The sequence below is a fragment of the Ostrea edulis genome, chromosome 6 (assembly GCF_947568905.1).
Source record: "Ostrea edulis chromosome 6, xbOstEdul1.1, whole genome shotgun sequence".
NCBI classification, from domain to species: Eukaryota; Metazoa; Mollusca; class Bivalvia; order Ostreida; family Ostreidae; genus Ostrea; species Ostrea edulis.
The window spans coordinates 53,812,977-53,834,455 of NC_079169.1; the positions used below are offsets into that span (position 1 = coordinate 53,812,977).

General features: G+C 34.7%; 2 protein-coding genes across 2 annotated transcripts in view; both read right to left on the bottom strand.

Annotated features, from left to right (window-relative positions):
• LOC125667780 (uncharacterized) overlaps nucleotides 1-9,165 on the bottom strand; it is an 18,910-nt gene extending 9,745 nt beyond the window's left edge. The window contains exon 1 of the mRNA XM_056140023.1: nucleotides 9,048-9,165. Within this exon, the coding sequence (XP_055995998.1) occupies nucleotides 9,048-9,111 (64 nt within the window). The 5' untranslated portion in view covers nucleotides 9,112-9,165. The remainder of the gene's footprint in view (nucleotides 1-9,047) is intronic.
• A 3,110-nt stretch (nucleotides 9,166-12,275) lies between these two features.
• LOC125646688 (uncharacterized) lies at nucleotides 12,276-19,459 on the bottom strand. The gene is made up of 4 exons (XM_048873189.1): nucleotides 19,405-19,459; nucleotides 13,978-14,098; nucleotides 13,189-13,248; nucleotides 12,276-12,848 (listed from the first exon to the last, which is right to left on the bottom strand). The coding sequence occupies exons 2-4, from the start codon at nucleotides 14,069-14,071 to the stop codon at nucleotides 12,376-12,378; spliced, it is 627 nt and encodes a 208-aa protein (XP_048729146.1). The 5' UTR covers nucleotides 14,072-14,098; nucleotides 19,405-19,459; the 3' UTR covers nucleotides 12,276-12,375.
• Between the last annotated feature and the right edge of the window lie 2,020 nt (nucleotides 19,460-21,479).

Here is a 21,479-nt window from a genome sequence, read left to right on the forward strand (position 1 = left end):
GAAAAATAACCCCAACCCCTCGCTACACAAAATATTACTTGGTTTTATTTCACATTCGAGATAATAGACATTAGAATAAGAGAGCTACTGAAGCATGATATCACTAAATTGCATTTAGTTAATTCCCTGTATAATTTATATATTAAAGGTCAAGTGTAATAAAAATAGATTTGAAAATAAAGTTTATAATTCATTAAAACCCGTTTTGAAAAGTTTATTGATGTGTTTATTTTTTTTTTAAATCCAGGTAAATGCGCAAAATACCTATTCCAAAATCGTTGTTTATAGAAACGAATGAAGGAATTGTCGCCCTTTTTTATTACGTCATCTGAGACAATTGTAGTTGTTTACGCCTGTATATCATCGTTTTAATTCCTGTGAGAAATTGCCAGTTTTAGCAACACCGTGGATAGTGACGGTGAAATACCGTAGATACACTTGAGTTTAGGGATTCAACCTTTTATATTTGTACCTGCACCCGTTTCGAAACCATCCGATAGTAATATGTCTATGTTCGACAAATATCTCATAGGAATCTCAGTTAGAAATTATATACCGAGCCAGTCCATAGAAAAGTGGGAATTATATTGGAAAAAATGTTCTATCAAAAGATAACCTTTGTATTTTACACAATCTAGGCTAATCAAAATCAGACTTCATAGATACTCGCCGTATACTCTATTGTAGCGATTGTGAGCGTATTTAACTAGATTGACTCTCACGTTTGTATTTTTTTAATGGAATTTACTAGTATGAGATTGATCAGATTCAGATTATAATGTGTTTAGCTAGATATATATTTAATTGAAAAATGCCTTTTTGAAAAAAGAACAACAAAAGACAAAAGAAAAAAAACTTATTGTGCACAACGTTATTTGTACCCCCCCCCCCCCCCCCCCCCGTTTTTAAAAAAGAAAAACATCTACATGTAGATACAATATCATAAAATGTAAATTAGGCCTATCAGTACATGTAATTTCTTCACAACACACGTCAAATGCGAAATTGAAATATTACGGCACAACGTTAACGAATTGTAGCATTTTGAGGTGTGAAATTTTGCCTTAATGATTCATGATATATTAATTATAATGTAGCACTTAAAAGCATATTAGGAAAAGGAAAAACTTGTACTTGTTTTCATAATGAACTTGAAGAAAAAGCTTTGGAAATTGGACTGACCTAATAAATAAGGTTTTATCAAAATGGGTTTTTTAGATTGAATTCATTTCCATTTTTACTATATTTTATTTTTTCAAAATATATATAGTGAAGAAATGAAATGATGAGTCCCTTATACATATAGTATGAGTACGACAATATTCGAAAGATATTTCATTTAAGAAAAGAAATAAAATCAATTTGAACTAGGTAATGGGTGACATTAATTTTTATGTGCAATCGCAAACCCGTTGAATACAATGTCGCATTAAAATATTCAGTGGTGGATGTAGAGAGGGGTGGATTGCATCCCCCTTAATTTGGGTTGAACTCTTTATATAATTAAAATACACCCCTCCACTTGTTTTGTAGGATGTCCAGTTAATCATCACTTTGCACTTTGTTTGGAGTCAAACAGGATGATGCGTCGGGGTTGATGGAAACCTGATCCTCGTTAATTAAAGTGTCACTCACTGATCATCGTGGCTTGTCACAAATCTCAGTGTCTCTTTTCAGTTTCAGTGTCCAAATTCTTCGAAATTTAGGGTCTTTTGGGAAAAGAAACATACTTAATCCCTGTCCCGATTTGACATTGCAGTTCAAAGCAGTGCATTGTACCATAAATACAGGACTTTTCTATGTAAACACTATAAAACCCTATCAATGCAATCGAAAGTTGTCTCAGATGACGTCATAAGCTACGAAAGATAACCCACGTCACGACACATTTATCGATCGCTCAAGTAAAAGTTTGATAGCACCGTGTACTCCATGCCAAGTGATTTTTATCAAAATTGCCATGGAAATTAATCCATAAGTGTACGACAGACATTTTTCTGTGTAAAAGTGAAGTTTTAGGAAAATCACCGTACTTGACCTTTAAACATTAGGTGACAATATAACTTTTAGAATTATTGGCTGAGAAAATTCATATATATATCAAATAATGAATTAAAAACCGTATATAGTTTAGTTTTCTGATTTTAGCTGTGATGGGGAACTGAAAATATTTTTTAAACAAGAGGCCCAAGGGCCTAGAATCGCTCTTCTGATAAATTGTACAACCCCACCATTTCTATTCTTAGCCTCTTAGTATTCTAAATCTTTAGTTAAATCCTAAGAATTCAAAACAAGTAGGTCAATGTGACCTACTTTTTGGTTTACACATTTTGAGAACCCAAGAAATATCAACTGACAAAGTTTGATGATTTTAAGCCAATTAGTATCTGAATATTGAAATATAGCTGTCAACTTCCAATCGTAGGTCATGGTGACCTACGTTTTGGTCAGCGAACTCCGAACATGCAAGACCCATCAACTGACAAGGTTTGATGACTGTAGGTCAAATAGTATCTGAAATATATAAATATAGCCGTCAAATTCCAAAAGTAGGTCAAGGTGACCTACTTTTTCGTCAACACCCTTCAAACATGCAAGACCCAACAACTGACAAAGCTTGATGACTGTAGGTCAAATAGTATCTGAATTATATAAATATAGCCGTCCAATTCCAAAAGTAGGTCAAGGTGACCTACTTTTTGGTCGAAACCCTTTGAACATGCAAGACGCATCAACTGACAAAGTTTGATGACTGTAGGTCAAATAGTATCTGAAATATATAAATATAGCCGTCCAATTCCAAAAGTAGGTCAAGGTGACCTACTTTTTGGTCGACACACTCCGTAGACTCAAGATGCATCAACTGTCAAAGTTTGATGATTGTAGGTCAATTAGTGACTGAAATATATAAATATAACTGTCAAATGCCAAAAGTAGGTCACAGTGACCTACTTTTTGGTCGATACACTCCGAAGACTCAAGATGCATCAACTGACAAAGTTTGATGATTGTAGGTCAAATAGTGTCTGAAATATAGTAATTTAGCTGTCAAATACCAAAAGTAGGTCACGGTGACCTACTTTTTGGTCGACACAAACCGAAGACTGAAGACGCATCAACTGACAAATTTTGATGATCCTAGGTTTTACAGTGCCCAAAATATGCATCTAAAATTGAAAATGTGAAATTTGAATATCTGCAAAATTCAAAAAGTAGGTCACTGTGACCTACTTTTTTTATAAATATGTTTCAAGGCCTCAAGATGCATCAACTTACAAGATTTGATGATTCTAAACCTCTCGGTATTTGAAATAACAACTTAAAATATATCTATAAATGATAAGCCATAAAATTCAGAAAGTAGGTCACGGTAACCTATTTTTCAGTTGACGGATTTCAAGGTCCCATGATCCACCAACTGACAAGTTTTGATGATCATAGGCTTCAAAGTGTCCAAGATATGCATCAAAATTAATTTTAAAATAAATACCTGCAAAATTCAAAAAGTAGGTCACCGTGACCTACTTTTGAGACAACTTGACACAAGGTCCTAAGATGCATCAACTGTCAAAATTTGATGATCCTAGTCCTTATAATGACTAAAATATCAAAGATTTAAGGAAATATAAATTTAGGTCAACTTTGAAGTGACCTTGAGACCACGCCCTTTGCCCCAGGGTAATGCCTTGAACAAATTTTTATCTACAACATATCCTCATCCTTATGTGTAAGTTTGGTGATAATCTGCCCAGTGGTTCTTGAGAAGAAGATTTTTTAGCAACCACTACTTTTGTTTGTATTTTCCTGATTATCTCCCCTTGTTAAAGGGTCACATCCCTCTAGTTAGTATGTATGAAAGCCCTTGGGCCAATGATACCCTGTAACAAATTTGAAAAAAATTGGCCAAGGGGTTCTTGAGTTACAGCCCTTTTTCTAAAAAGTTTACGCACAAATGGCCATAGCATTAGCTCTTTGAGCCTTCGCTCAGAAGAGCTAAAAACAAAACAAAACAATAAGACCGTGGATTAAAGAAATTATACGTTTTAGGCATATAATGAATATTGAAATCCTTCAATATTATTATCAAGATATAATGTAATTATGTTGTATGTATCCAAATTTCGTTCTGTCTAAATTGCTTCTAAATTTACAACATTTCTATCAGGTTTTCCGTTTATCGTGAAGATCGTTTATCGTGTTGATCAGGTTTTTCGTGAAGATCGTTTATCAGGTTTTGCGTTTATCAGGTTTGTCGTGTATCCTATCGTATCGTGCGTGTATCCTATCCTATCGTGTTCTATCGTTTATCACGTCAAGAATAACGTTGCGGGTACTGTACCTAGTTTTTCAAATTATTCTTTTTTATAGAACAGAAATGAAATTCTGCGGATCTCATTGTACTCAGAAGGTGATAATTGCTTCAAAATCAATGGATATTTGGTTTCCTTGTGGAGTACCTCAAGGTCTGGCTCCTTGGCCTACATGTATGCTATATATGCGAAGTTTGCCAAACTAATTGGTGAGATCTACCACAGAGCTGACATCATATTGCTACGCAGATGACATGCAGGCATACTTAGTTTTCAGGTACACCTGGTAAAACATTGTAAACTGATTTTACCTGCAGGTTTATTGAAGGTAACGAACAGTGATCAATCTCATAACTCCGATAAGCAGGTTTATCTGACATCAAAATATGGATGCGCTTTAACCTGTTAATATATTAATTAGATTGAGAAATCTAAATTTAGAGATCGAAAAGTGAAAAACTTTAGTGTTCATTTTCACAAAACATACCAGTTCTATCTCAATACGTTGGGGGGGGGGGGGGGGGGGGGGTCCCTCATCACGTAGGTCACTGTCACATTTTAGTGTGTATCTCGTGAGGATCTGGGTTAGAATAGGTCCTCAGTAGCCCAAGCTTGCTTGTAGTAAGAGGCGATTAAATGGGGCGGTCTTTTGGATGAGACCACAAAAACCGAGGCCCCGTGTCACAGCAGGTGTGGCACGATAAAGATCCCTCCCTGCTCAAAGGCGGTAAGCGCCGAGCATAGGCCTACATTTTGCAGCCCTTCACCAGCAATGATGACGTCTCCATGTGTCAGAGTGAAAAATTATCGGGCGTCTTTTCATTGTTAACAATTTAAAACCAATTAGCCATCTAGTGTCGTAGCACCTGTACTATGTTAGTTCATCCTTTTAAGGGTTAAACAATACAAATATGAACAGGTCCAGTGTATTCAGAACTCAACGACTCGACTTGTTACTCGCACCAGTAGGCATGGCTATATGAAAGGCGAGGATAACGAACAGTGATACAAATATACCTATGAAAATATCACCGATACTGGTTTCTTGTTGATCTTCATACCCAGTAAAAGATTCTCTTTTGTGTGTATAAGGCGCTCAATGGTTTGGTACCAGCCTATCTTTAAAAACATATCACTGTTTATCAACCAAGCAGGTCTCTACTTTAAGTAATACCATCACTCTGGTTAGACCTCGTGTTCGTAAAGTAAAACATAAGGGGGAGGGGGTGGGGCAGACGTTTTGAAACAGCCGTAGCTGCTCTGTCGAACAACCTCACCCTGGACATATGCTTTAGTGAAATTGTCAATATCTTTTAAGAAATATTTAACGACCTATGTTTTAAAGAAAGTTTACAATGGCACGTTATATTTTTAAAGAAACAAATGTGAAAATGTATCTTTTTAAGAAAGTTTATAATGACACATTATAAGTCCTGGTGTTTCAACATACCTATGGTTTGAATTTCTCATCTATCAATTTTGCGTTATTGTGCTGTTGCATTTTACTATCGTATCATTGTTACTTTACAATCGTCCATCTCTTCATTTTTATACATGATAAGCGCCTTAAAGTAAATTTATGTACTAACAAATTGTTATTTATGTTAATAACCAGAGCAATTCCACTTTGTTCACTATGCAATTCTGCTGTAGAAACTATTTATCATCTTTTTATCATTATGTAGTGGTCAAAAGTATTTGACTATGTGTTGGAGGTTGGATTTCACATAGTATGGACAATTGCTTGATGGTTCGACTGTTCTGTTTACCAGGAAAAGACAATATTTAATTGAATGTGAATGAATATGTGTCTGTTTAGACAGATATTGACTAATTTTGACTTTACATGGAAAGTTATACTTTTTTATTGAGCATTACAGCCTTGTATATACCCGAGTCTTGATAGGATAAAGGACACAAATGTCTATATTGTTGTTTTGTTTTGGGGTGTTTTTTTTTTTGTTTTTTTTTTTACAAGAAACACATTTTCTAGAGAGAAAAAAATGAAATGAAATACAATAGTAGGTGGTTCGGAAAATTGATAGAATAGATTTCATCGCTTAATGTGTGTATTTAAGTGCATATAAATACCATATATATCTACATATATACAGTAGAACACTCTTAATGTGATTTTTTTATTTTCCAAGGTATTTTATCACAATAAGCAGGTCATCATAATAAACAATTGGTATATAATCTATAAACTTTCATACAAAACAGATCCCGCTGAATGCTAGGTTTACTTTCTCTTGTACATGTGTAGGTGTGTATATTTTCGTTTGAATTTGTGAAATAGCACGCTTTGCATAATGTATTCTCACGAAATTGAAACAAAAAACTGTTCAGTTAATTAGCACACACACAGCATACACTCACACAAACAACTAAATTTGATTCTCATGTAAATTTACATTGACTTTTATCAGGAATTAATTTTGTGTTTTGAAAAAAATCATATAAACCGAATAATCATATCATATTAAACCAGCATCATATTAAGAGGGTTCTGCTAGATATGTTATTGTACGATTTATTTGTTTCTAGATAATGCTGTGTGAGAGAGGGTGTGAATATATCAATATAGCAGCAACAACAAAACGCTACAATGTATATGTTCATTATTATTCTTGACCTTTCATGTATTGAGGGTAATTATTTTAAATGAATAGAAATTAATAATATTCATTTTCAAATGCTTTGAGACTCGATAATGGATTACGGATAAAACAATATATATTAGTCGAATTATTGGAACAGGGCGGCATAACAATATACTTAGAGAAAATAGAGTGTGTAAATTCTATAAAATTGACATAGAGGACGAATACACTTTGTACCTTTTTGTATGAATTTGCCCTCATTGCGAGGAACTTCGTCATAAATAATTCAAAAAGTATTATTGGCAAAAACCATCTGTTTTCACATTTGTGCAATTAATAAATGTTCATAATGTACATGAACTATGTACATGTAATTTAGGGAAATATTTATGTCTTGCACTTAAGTTGCGAAAAAACCTTGTCTAAAAGTTATTATCCGCCGTATGAATATGTACACCGCCTAACAATGCCAATTATATGCATGTATGTCTACATGTAACATTGATGTCTCAAGCAATAAAGAGAGTAATATGATATCGGACCTCAGAAATCGAAATAACGTCAAGTACAGGGTGTTTTTACAACCATTTCATTTGCATGTATTTTCATGCAATTTTGGCATATTTTGAAAATTTAATGTTCTCTCAAAGAGTTTGATCTTTGTGTAAGATATAGAACGATTTAACCTTTCAGACCTCAATGTCAAATCCCATTGTAAATGTTGTAATACAATACGATCAAATTTGTACTTTTAAAAAAAAAGGAAAACCAAAATACATGTCGATGAAAAATACTTATATACAATTTTTACTTGTACATGTATGTTATTAATATATGGGTACGAGAAAACACCACTTGCATATATTAAAGGGACTGGTTCACGTTTTTCGAAAGAAATGATTTTAAATTTTGATGTTAAAAATGAAAGATATTGCTCATTTAATGTTGACAACCAAAATTTGGACCGTCTGAATGCAAGGATAAGAGCAATATTTCAGCTTTGATTCTTTGTTATGTAAACAAAGACTCAAGTCTTTTAATGTAAACAAACAAACCAGTGAAACGTTAATTTTGTAATTCAAAGCATCTTCATTTTGTACAATCACAAATTTTAACTTTTAAATGACACATTTTACCTAAAGTATTCTTGAGATGTGATATATATACTAAACTTGGACCAAAATCCATTTATTTAAAAAAAAAACCCGTAAACAATAACACATCTCAATTTTTGTTTTCAAAACAAATGATAAACTCTCTATAATGAGCTTCTGTCATGATGAATAACCTTAATTTTTGTGTGAAGCCTTCTAAACATATTAGACTGTAGATTTTGATCATTTAAAGTGAAAAACAAAATTTGGAGGAAAATCGTGAATCAGTCCCTTTAATAGTAATCAAGAAAAAATAAAAATAACTTTACATTCGGTTTGGTATACACAAAACGGCCAGTTTTATTTACTATTAATATATCTAATCTGATGATAGCAATTATTTGTGAATAAATCATAAAACGAATGTAACAGCAGAAAAAGCTTCCTGAAACTCGCCGTGTTTAATCTAGCTTCGACCTTCTAACCTTTCCATCATTTTGTCTGAATAAGACAATCATTACAACAGGTACCCTGTAAGATTCTTCTTATTGACGTACACCTGACAATCTCCGTCCAGTTCACCTGGGTATAATTACTACCTTGACCCTCTAATCCATCACGTTAGGATGACGGATAAAATAAAGACCTTATTCAATTAAATCGCATTAAACATAAATTAGATATAGTTTAGCATGCTTGGTGTTATGCATGCATAGAATTATTTAAAGTGTAAACATGGTTCTGTCCATAGAGTTCAATTATCACGCACGCATTTACAAGACATTGTCGTGATTTTTCCGTAAACACAGGTGATTCATAGTGGTCAGTCCGTTTATTGTACAGACAGTGCACGATTTTACCACATACGGTCATTTACATATAACCCTGCGTGATCATTAGAGTCTATACTGTCACTGTATGTAAGTCAAAAATACCGCAGTAGATCTAGAAATTCTCATAGTCCTTTTTATGACTGATAAAAATCTAATACCTGATTCTTTTAGAATATGAAATTAACTCATTGATTTAAATCAGCTCACCTGCATTTTGGCTCACAAACAGCGTTAGTATTAGTCCACTAGTTATAATACCTATGTTCGCCATCCTCCCGATTAGACGTATGTATGGATTTCACGGTCTAATGATTGTAGATGTTTTTGTGGACGCGGCCCAGTGGTCACAAAGAAAATCATTGGACACTGTCGCCTACGAATGTCACGCGTTTGACGAGAACGTCAATAATTTGCCGTTATATCTAAAACACACAATAGCTACCGAAAAAATCTTAAATAGGAAACAAAAGCTTAATTTGAAGAAAAAAAATCTATATCTAATACAGTCTTGGTAACTAATGCAGGGTCGGACAAGATAAGGTTGACATGGAGGAAGGAGGGTGACATAGAGGAAAGGGAAGTTGATGAGGCGGCCACACGAGGGAGAGGTCACACACTCCACTGTAACCTCTAACCATTTCCGTCAATTTCCAGTATTTAATTAGCTATAATATTCCATTGTCACCGGTTGCGGTACCTCAGTGGTAGAGCGTTCGTTTCGTATCCGGGAGGTCGTGAGTTCAAGCTCCCCTCGTGCAATGGCTGCGTCAAACCTAAGATGCTAACATAGGTAGTGATTGCTCCTTCGCCAAACGCTAAACATATGAAAGTTAGAATCACGGGTCTTTCGGATATGATTTTAAAAGGGATTGATTCACGATTTTACCCAAAATTTTGTTTTTCACTTTTAATGATCAAAATCTACTGTCTAATATGTTTGAAAGATTTCACCTGAAAATTAAGGTGATACATCATCACAGAAGCTCATTTTAGAGTGTTTATTATTTGTTTTGTAAACAAAGATTGCGGTATGCAATTGCTTACGAAATTTTCAACAGAAATGGATATCGATCTAAGTATTATTATATCTTTCACATTTCAAGCATTTTTGGGGTGAAAAGTGTCATCTAAAAGTTAGAATCTGTGACTATGCAAAATTAAGATGCATTATGTTACAAAATCTCAATAGTTCACTTCTTTGTTTGTTTACATAAAAAGACTCGAGTCTTTGTTTACATAACACATATTTAAAGCTAAAATATTACTTTTATTCTTGCATTTAGAAGGTCAAAATGTTGGCTGTCAACATTAAATGAGTTATATTTCTAATGTTTAACATCAAAAATGAAAAATATTTTTATCAAAAATCGTGGACCAGTCCCTTTTTAAAAACGGAGGTCCTGTATCGAGGCAGGTCAACGTTGGCACGTTAAAGGTCTCTCACTGCTACGACCCTCAGCGCTAAACATAGATCTAAATTTGTGGTACTTCGCCTACAACCCGTGACGTCTCAATATGAGTGAAACATTCTCAATGGGACATAAAACAAACAATCAATCAATCAATCCCATTATCACCTGCAGATAATGTTTACCTCTCTTAACTGATCCCATATACAAAATTTAATAGGCAAGAGCATGTTCTGCGTATGATAATTTTTTTAATCGAGGCAAACTACTAATAAATAAAGCATACTTTGATTGGCAAACCCGAGTTAACTGGGGTTAACTCCGGGATGAATGGAATGTATCGAGTAACTCTGAAAGGTCACAAATATGACCTATTAACCTTACCCCCATCGTACCAGGTTCAACCCACATCTATTGGAGTTGTTTACGTCACAGTAGTCCCGTGGCATGCGTGGGGAACCGGGTTAGAATAGGTCTTCAGTACCCCTTGCTTGTCGTAAGAGGCGATTAAATAATGCGGTCCTTCGGATGAGACCAACAACAAAAAATCGAGGTCCCGTGTCACAGCAGGTGTGGCAAGATAATTATCCCTCCATGCTCAAAGGCCGTAAGCGCCGAGCATAGGCCTAAAGTTTGCAGCCCTTCACCGGCAATAGTGATGTATCCACATGAGTGAAAAAATCACGAGAGGATCAACGTTAAACACAGTCAATCAATTACGTCACAGTAATGGCTGAACAGTGCAGGCGTGTGTTATATTTATTGTTAGTTTTATGGTGCATCATTGGAGAAAAACAGGCTTTTTAAAAGGAATAGCTTAAAAGTTATTTCTGCTTTGTCTACCCTTAATAAGAAAAAGTAACAAATCCCGATGTCGTCATTTTGTTTACATAAGATACAACTCGAGTTAGTCAAGACTTCTTGCAATTTGTTTGCACATGTACATGCCGTGTATTTTAATGAAACGAGTGAACTCGGGTTTTCTAATCGCAGTAGGCCTTCGTTGATGTTTGAGAGGTTTCAAGTCTCTTTTAAAAGTCAGCATTTTGCTTTTATGGTCATTATAATGGGTGTCCGGATAGTCTAGTGACTAACGATCTCTCTTCTCACCGCTGCGACCCGAGTACGATCCCCGTGATCGGCAGTGGTTGTATGCGAGATGGTATGGTGGTCGCCCGTTAGGACACATGGGTTTCTCCCGGGTACTCCGGTATCCTTCCACAAAATGACTCCTAGCGCCAATATCCGTACAAGTCGGTAAATAGTTACTAGTAGTACATGTATTTAGCTAATGTTTATTGTTGTTTGCATGTCGCTTTTGAAAGTAAGATTTATTTATTCATAATGATCTAATTTTCAAATACAACTTGTCATTAGGTCGAATGCTGTTTGACGTGTTTCATACCAATTGTTAGGCCGTTCTTTACACACTGATTTTAACTCTGTTTATCTGATCAAGATATAGGGCTCACGGCGGGTGTGCCCGGTCGACAGGAGATGCTTACTCCTTCAAGGCACCTGATCTCACCTCTGGTGTATTCAGGAGTCCGTATTTACTGTACTCTTAATTTTGTATAGTTGTTCCAAAATAGCAGAGATACACAATTTCGTTTTTGATTTTCGGATTTTATTATGTTCTATTCATGGGTTAAGATAAGATGATCTTTGGGACATACATAATATCTTTTCGAATGAGATTAACTAAATCTTTGTTAAACTGTGGATTTTACACTAATCGACCTTTTGTATTCCCGCTTAAGAATTCAATAAAAAAAATTCTCTCTCTCTCTCCTTGACGAATTAATTATACGAAGTTGTTATGCGACTGATGAATCCATATCTAGGACTGGATAAAGAAGATTTTTGTATCTATAGCATGACTTAAATTCAACAGTAGGTAGATTTATTAACACAAATGTATTAACATGTTTGTTATATATGTACTATTCGAACCAAACAGAGCCTGTAAAAGTAGACATTTTGCCATTTTCAATTAGGTTTGTGAAAAAGTGATTTTCTGTCTCTATTCTGTTAATATTTATTCACAACAAAAGAATTGCAATGATGATCTGGCAGTGATTAAGATAAATATATCAATTATCAAACTGTTCTTGCAGCAAGACTGTTTACAAAGAAACATGGGTGTATCTAAATTTACATACAAGAGATATAAGGTGACATTTTCGAAAATAACTTGGTTTCAACATGGATCTGTGTGCTTTTTTCCAAAATTTACCAGGCTTCGCAAATTTTCCTCCGACTTTTCCAAAAACATAGATGCGTTTCCCGGCATTTTTCGTCGTCATTCTATTTTTTCGAATATCCGCCACTTGAAGGGCGGGGACGTACTTGAGATAACCACGTGTAGCGAGCTGTTTGAACACCCACAGGGATCTATTGTTAATGGTGTACCAGACTCCATTCCTGTGGGTCACTCTGTATTTCTGGAGGAGCAGTAGAAGATAGTGACCACGGCCCTGAAGGATCTTGTCCAGGATGTGCCCCACAGATTGACCTTTAAAGGGGGACTGCGGAGAAAACTTGCTGTTCATGGAATCTTGTGAAAATCTGATGGTCTTTATTGGTAACACGACAGTTCCTGATATTGAAGATTGATGTGCATGTTAATGAATAAAAAATCAAATAGAAAATTATACATAGTACAAAAAATAAGCACCTGAAGGTTGTATTCATCGAGGGGTGGTACCATAATTGTTGCCTTTCCTAAAGATTATCTGCTGCACATGCCTATTGAAGATGTTGTTACACAGTTCTGACATTTAGACATGAATAACAGTTTCTAGGTCTGGAACATCACTCGAATGGCTTGCAATTCTCACTGTTTAACGCCCTACAAACCCCTTGTCTTAAAGATTTGAAATAATTACACAATATCCTGGACATGCACCAAGTTGATTTTTATAAGTAAGTACACTTACTTTTGACACGATGTTCTAGATTCCGTGATAAGAGCAGCAAATCAAGTGAATAAGATTTGTCTGTCAAAAGCCAAAAAAAAAGAACATTAATATTTATATTCAGTTTGATTAAAGCTGTATGACCCGATGTTCATATATTATTTTTGTACATAATTACTTTAAAGCAGATTAATTACTTTATAAAGTTATTAACTTTCCCTTAATTACATGCTTGAAAACATCTGCATGTAAAAGAAAACAGTACGAATATTATTTAGAAAGTAAATATAGTGGCTACATATATAAATCATCCCATAATAGACGTCTATAAATATACCCACGCGCGTCAGGGGAATCCCAACATGATGTATTAACTCATATGCAACTGTCTAGTTTTAAGGCTGAAAGAGCGTAAAACAACGAATTACTAAGAGGTATTTGATATTTTTATTTCTATTAAACTTATGGTACGGTACTGTTATAACAAAATACACAGCTTTACACAGATAAGACCACCGATGATCTGAAAGTTTGAACTGGTCATGTGACTGTCACTTGAAATGGCAGTGACGCGGTTATTTGTAAACATCGATTTAAAATCAAATTATTTGGGTTAAAACAGGTGAAATAATTTATGATATGTCGTACAGTCTAATAACTACATACGTGCGATGATTTAATAGCGTTTTTACGAGATGGAAAAAAAATATTGTAATTCGGACCATACAGCTTTAAATGTGTAAAATATAACAAAATTGGAACGTTGTCACTGTTAAGAATGATTGTCATAGAATATCATTACGCGTTTACCATTTGTGAGTCTGCTGGAACAAAATACGTCACTAGACAAACTACACATCAGTGAGACAAAGACAATAATGATTGTTGTAGTGCAGCAAAACATCCTTTACCAGGGGTTTTCTTCAACACACTGGAAACAAAAAGGTTATAACGCACGTGAATCATAGGCTCAAATGTGATAGTCATGAAACGTGAAGTGATCAATCTTATAGCTCCTACAGGCAATACAAAATAGAGAGTTAGGCAAACACGGACCTCTTGATATACCAGATATGGGATCAGGTGCCTAGGAGTAATAAGAATTCCCTGTTGACCGGTCACACCCGCTATGAGCCTTATATCTTGATTAGGTCAATGCAGTTATCTGTAGTCAACATCAGTGTGTTAAGAACGGCCTAACAATCGGTATGAAACACGTCAGACAGCGTTTGACCCAATGATATGTTGTATTGGTAAACTAGATCGTTATAACGATTTGCGAAATGCTCACTTTAAACGAGACTGTTGAAACCCCTGCACCATCAACTTGTTTGTCAGTAGCCTGCCTCGATTGAAAAACTGATCATATGCAGAAGAAGCCCTTGCATATCGAATCAGTTGATATATGTAAACACCATATAGAGGTGATAATGAAATATTGCTACATAAATATAGGAATTTGACGATGGAGAAGCTAAAATCATTCCGTTTGTCTTACATTTGAGTTGTTAGTTTGCCGTTAATATCTATTTTCAATATAATATCTAAGTAAGAAGCAGAAGTGCACGACTCTGTGGTTTCTTTTATTTTGAGTTCACAGGGATACATGTATATCAAATCGAAATATGAATGGAAATTATTATTGTTAATTGATAAATCGTCGTCGATATATCTAAATGTCGAATTGAAAGCCACATCAAGAAATTTCCTTCTCACTTTTTGAATAAAGTCTGCTTCATAGGAATATAAAAATAAGTCAGCTAACAAAGGAGTACAATTCGTGCCCATGAGAATTCCAACAGAATGTTGGAAGACCTGATCACCAAAGACTACGAAAATATTGTCAATGAGGAACTCCAGCATATTTTTTATTTCAACTTTAGAGTACTTGTGCGTGGAATCAGAGTGGTGTTTAAAAACGTAATTTTTTTTGGATGCCTGATCACTAGATATGAATATTTCCAATTTCCATTTTTGTTGAAGAAGCAAATGTCTATGATGTAAAATAGTCTAGCCTTTAATTTATCGTGAGGAATGGTCGTGTAAAGTGTTGAAAAGTCATAGGTTTTCATGTTGTTAATTTGAGAAAAGTTTTGCGATTTGAAGTTTACTAAAAGTTCTTTAGAATTTTTTAGAATCCACATTTGATTTACACCACTTCTGGCATGTGTAGTCACACAGTACGTTTAAAGTTTCTCCTTCACAGCTGTTAATATTTTCGTGAGGAACAAAGATAGGGGCTTGGTAGAACATTTACTGGATCCACCAATGTATCTTTCTTTGTAAGGGTTTTTATGAAGTTTAGAAATCCTGTATAGGTACGGTAACTCATATTCATCCCACCCATTGACTGGAATATTGAATGTGTCTAAAATTGAAGCATGGTTATGAAGAATTTCATCTTTTGAAAGGGCAGTTGGAGTTTAAGTACGATTACCAAAAGTGGAATTAATGCCAAGTTCGTTTAAAATACAGTTGTAATAATGAGCCTTACAAACAAAGACAGCATTGTTTCAAGCTTTGTCAGCTGGAACCAAAATATATTCCTCATATAGCTTATCTAATTCTTTTATCACGTCTGATTTAATAAACACAGAAGGTTATCAATAGTCCATCGCCGTTGTTTTGTTGTCGCTAAACTTTTCACAATTGCAACCTCTTCTCCAAGAGCACAGGACCATTTTCAGCTAAATTTGGCAAAAAGAACCCCTGGGTGAAAGGACGTTTATTGAAGTCAAGGGTTATACCACCTTGTAAGGGGCGATATATGTCATTGGAAAATAGGAAGGTGTGTTCGTTTCCACCATGATAACCATTTAACCAGGAAGGCCAGAAATGGATGTGGAGTCCCAATCTCGCTCCTGTATATGGAATCTTTACAAGAACCAGATAGCTACACTTATATTAATCAATATGCAAGTATCCTTATCTAGTGTTAGGTCAAAGTTCAAACGATGTTCCCATTGGCCAGGGCGGGGCCACTATTGGGTTTACAAGTTTCTCATCAAATTTGTAGTCTGTAAAAACTTTGTTTCCAACAATCACAATGTTACAGTTTGTCAAAATGCAAGGATTTTTAGGTTGCAATTGGTTGTCGTCTGTCGTCGTTCGTTAACAATTGAACATTTTTAACTTCTTCTTGATAACTGCTATTCCAATTCTTTTAGAATTTGGTATGAACCATCCTTGGGACAAGGGGGACATCAATTGTAAATTTCAGGACTCCTCCATCCCTGGGGCCCTAGGGGTGGGGCAAAAACTGCCCAAAATCGACCAATTTTAAAAAAACAAATCTTCTCTAGAACCGCACATGTGTAAGAAAAACTAAATGTATAGTGATTTTGAGCAGGAAGGCCTCTACCAAAATTGTAAATTTGATGATCTCCGGGATAGGGGTTCTGACCCCAGGGCGGGGCTAATCTTACTATATAGTGTTTATGTGTAAAACACTTAAATAACATCTTCAGTGTTATTGATACTAAATTGAAACTAAATGGATATTTAAAAAGAGCAGGTAGTCCTTTACCAAAATTGTAAATTTGATGATCCCCATGGTAGGGGTTTTGGTATTAGGGTGGGCCAAATTGGTCAGTTATTAAATGTGTGAACAATATTTTTTAAATTTTGGTATGAAGCATCTTTGGAACAAAGGAAACAAAAATTGTAAATTTCAGAATTCCCGCAACCTCTTAGAGATGGGGCAAAAACTGTCCAAAATTGACCACTTTTCAACAATCTTCTTCTCTAGAATTTGCGGTTCGCACATGTTTAAGAAAAACTAAATGCATAATGATGTAGAGCAGAAAGACCTCTACCTAAATTGTATATTTCATGATTCCCGGGGTAGAGGTTTCAACCCCAGGACGAGGTCAAACTTAGTATATAGTGTTTATGTGTAAACATTTAATTAACATCTTCTTTAGTGTCATTGATACTAAATTGAAACTAAATGGATATTTAAAAAGAGCAGGAATAGTGTTTATGTTAAAACATTTAATCAACATCTTCTTTAGTGCTTAAATTGAAACTAAATGGATATTAAGAAAGTGTAAGGTAGCCCTTTACCAAAATTGTAAATTTTATGATCCCAGGGGTAGGGTTTTTTGGTATTAGGGTGTGGCCAAAATCGTCAGTTATTAAATGTGTGAACAATAGACATTTTTAAGGTAGACCTATACTCGGCCTTAAATGGACTCAATCATGGAGAAAATGCCTTTATAAGATAGATATATATTCCAGTAATAAATAAATATTAAAAAATATATATGTCAACATGCTAATTTCATTGTTATTGCTTCTCAAAAGTAAGTTCCCCATCCACAAATAATCAGCATTAATGAAAATGTATTCCTCCTTCTTATTTTTCTTAATAATAATTATTTTTCCAAAACAAATGAGCTGTAAGAAGCAACATAGACTATATACCCATTTTTTAATGATATGTAATCATTTATTTTAATAAATTTGAATAACTATTTTCATAATGTACACTTTGTGAGCCCACACATGTTAAAAGAAATACTGTTGAAAATGCCATTTGATGTCAATATTGGTCTTTTCCCCCAATTTTTATGGACTAAACCTTGAATAAAGTGTTTCTAATTTACAGATTATTATCTCAGAAAAAGGATTTGCGTAAGAAAATCATATGTTGACGTATCAATTTAAAAGCTATAAGCTCTATAACAAGTACACCCCCCCAAAAAAAAAAAATTTTTTGAATTATACATTATCATATTTTCATACGTCATGTGAAATTTAAGTATATTTACAACTTTGGATAATAATTTGAACTATGTTAAACTATAAGTATTATAGATACATGTGGTTTGCAATTAGATTTTACATTTTATCTGAAAACAAATCATTCTAGAAGAGGGTATTCACAATGTGAATGTAAAACGAAAGTTTTGCTATTATGATTAATGCATGTGTGTAATGTGTGTTATATCTTTTATCATGGAATCATTTGCATGTACATAAATTGGATATACGTACATGTACACCACTTACGCCGATCTATGTAGATGCAATCTCAATAAGGAACTACACTGTTATCGCGTTATACAGATGCCGCCCCAATGATTTTGAAAAAACAGGAGAGGGGATGAGGAAAAAATGACAACTTTATGACGGTCGGTGAAATAAAACAAATTATTTGTAGCCATTCTTTGAAGCTTGCGCCGTTCTTTGAAGCTTGTGTCAATATCGGCAACATTGGAGCAGTGAACACAACTACGACATCTGTGGTCACTGGAGCAGCGAAATGTGAACTTTTATTTTTACACAAGCTTACCATGTATTTGTTCATGATAATTTGGATTCAACAGCTGCGTACTTTTGAATTAGCAATTATTACGCTCGAGAATTTTTTACTCATATGGAGACTCTAGGATGGGTCCAAATTAGTCATATCTTTTAATGTTAATATACCTATCATAGCCTTTCATTCAGTATATGCAATTTTGAGGACAATGAAGTTTTAAGAACACATCTTTTGTACTGTTGCTGAACATTAGAATTTAGCTTAGATATTCAGAGCAGAAAATTTCTTTCTAGATTTCATAGCCCTTGGGAGAAGTGATACTTTTTCACTAGTACTCAGGTGCCCGATAAGGCCTGTGGACTTCTTGTTTTTATTGGTTTAACTTTGTCCACGCCATTTCTTTCGGAGCCACACTACTTGGGGTGTAATGTTTTACATACTCTTCTAGCTATAGCAAAATTGTGTATATAAGATAGCTAAAATGTATATAAAATAGCTAAACTGTGTCTATAAGATAACTAAATCGGGTTTAGGGCTACATCATTGCTACAGTAAGTAAGATCTCACTACAAAACTTTCTTTATGATCATACGCGATGTTTCTGACGTTTTCTCTAAATATCTCTTCTACTCTCCGATATGAAAAGTTCTTGTATGATTCCCAAAATAGATTGAAGTTTTATAGTGTAGTAAAACTACCATACTTTGTATACCAGCCTGGGTAGCTCAGTAATGCAATGGTCCAGGGTTTGATCCCAGATCGATCTTAAGATTTTTCTCCCCTTCTTTAATATTATGGATTGCGTTTTTACTTGCAACACACAGGAACTAACTCTAATTGGACCTGGTAATTTACCCCAAACTTTTTTGTAGAAATGAGATAGGATGCAAGAGACTTATACCTGAAATGTCATGATAAATTATATAATACAGAGAAACGACGCGTATGACCTTAATGTGAATGGTACTTACTGTTTCTTCCTTTTAGACACTGTGAAGAGGTCGAGGTATGTTAGCCTATGTGTTTATTTAGATGAAAATGATAACAATTCATAGCAACACCTGCTGATCTGGTGACAGAAATACAGTAAGTACATATTTGACACCGTCTCTATAAACCGATTAATCAATCGTATTTTGTAGTACACGGTGTTTCAATGATTACGCGTGGAAGGCGTTTCTGTAATCACGTGTCTGTTGATGCTTCTCACGCACGACTGGGAAAACAAATCGTAGATCTAACGAAAGGTAAACCAGGGAAGTTTAATGCTTCTCACGCCCGAATGAGAAAACAAACAGTACATCTAAGTCATCTAACGAAAGGTAAATCCTCCAAAGGAATTTCACCTCTCAGGTTCATATGTACCGAATGTAACAATTAGGTATATCCATACATGTCCCCTTTCTCTCTCTCTCTCTCGATCGATCGATATATATATATATATATATATATATATATATAGAGAGAGAGAGAGAGAGAGAGAGAGAGAGAGAGAGAGAGATGTGTGTGTGTATAAACACCGGTTGTGGTAGGTCAGTGATACAGCGTTCGCTTCGTCCAAGAGGTCGTGGGTTCGAGCCTAGCTGCAATAATGTAGCCCTATCCAATTTTTTTTTATTCTGACGTTTTCGGGATAGGGCTACAATTCCATAGGATCTCCGTAATGGTGCAAAATAATTTTATGAATAACCGATGATAAACTATGTGTATTAGTCCCAAATGTTGTTTACACCAAAAGGAGTACCAACTTTGTGCTCGGGCATGTCTAATAAAGGTGTTTTTCATTAAATATACTGTACAGCATGCAAAATTCTTCGTCTGCTCCGCCATGCTTGTTATCGCGAGATCTCGTAGGTGGATCTAATGAAAAATCTAAACATTGACAATAAGCGCGAAAATGTAGTTACTCGAGCCACTTCGACAAAGAAAGGAAAATCATATTGTTGCAGAAAGAATTTACACTCTGCTGTTCGGTTTTTAACTTGATATTAAATTCAAACCTTTTCAATATCGACGAAATAGCTTTCGCCTCCATACTTGTCCATTGATGTAAATACTACCTTATATGGCATATGCAAATGACTTGACAATCGGAAGTTGAAACTTCAGTACATCAAACATGGCGCACAAATATGAATCGAGAAATTGGAATTTATTGAAATTGTTGAAAACGGTAGAATAGAGCCTCACAAATCTAAAGTTGCAGGTTGTAAATTTATATATTGACTAAGAAACATAGAATATCATTTTATTTACGTAAAGAAAGTCAGGAAATGTTTAGAATGAGCGCAAATGTTGCGGGAGTGAATCACTCCCGCATTTGCACCATTACGGAGATCCTAAGGAGTTGTAGCCCTCTCCCTAAAAAAAAAAAAAAAAAAAAAAAAAAAAAATATGAGAGGGCTACAATATTGCAACTAGTTCGAGCCCTCCTTCGTGCCATCGTCGCGTCAAACCTAAGTCGTTAAGGTTGATCGATCCTCATGTGACGTCATAGGTTTTTGCAAAAATCTTAATAAATTAAATTTTGCGCATGATAGAAATATATCTTTCTGGGGAATATTATTCACTGGATATAATAACAAATTTGGTAAACTATTAATACTGAAAAACTTTATATTTTCCATAGATATTCAATTATTTATGATTTTAAAAATGTTGTCAAGGGCAATAACTCCTATGCTGGAATTTCCTCAACTGGATGTCTATTATACATTGGTTTCCCTAATATCCATGATTAATCTATACATATTTATGAATTAGTAGCGTCCTGGATATATCCCATATACGCGATATTTCCCGCTGTTTTAATCCAGATAGATAAAGAGAGACAACAACTTCTTTCACATCATTGCTTTTTTTTAACGAGGAGTATCCATAGTGGTTTATATTGACGATGACAACAGCTTTAACCCAGTGAAAGCGCTCATTACAGAGCCCAAATTCAATAAAAGCATACCTTTCACAATTCAAATCCAATCAAAGCGCTCTCTTCATAGCCCTAATACAATCAAAGCGCTCCTTTCACGGCCAAAATCCAATCAAA

Coding starts and splice junctions, on each gene's coding strand:
- LOC125646688 (XM_048873189.1), bottom strand. CDS start 14,071: ATGTTTTGCTGCACTACAACAATCATTATTGTCTTTGTCTCACTGATG. Junction 13,249..13,977: donor TTCCAGCAGACTCACAAATG/GTAAACGCGTAA, acceptor GGCTTTTGACAG/ACAAATCTTATTCACTTGAT. Junction 12,849..13,188: donor TCTAGAACATCGTGTCAAAA/GTAAGTGTACTT, acceptor CTTCAATATCAG/GAACTGTCGTGTTACCAATA.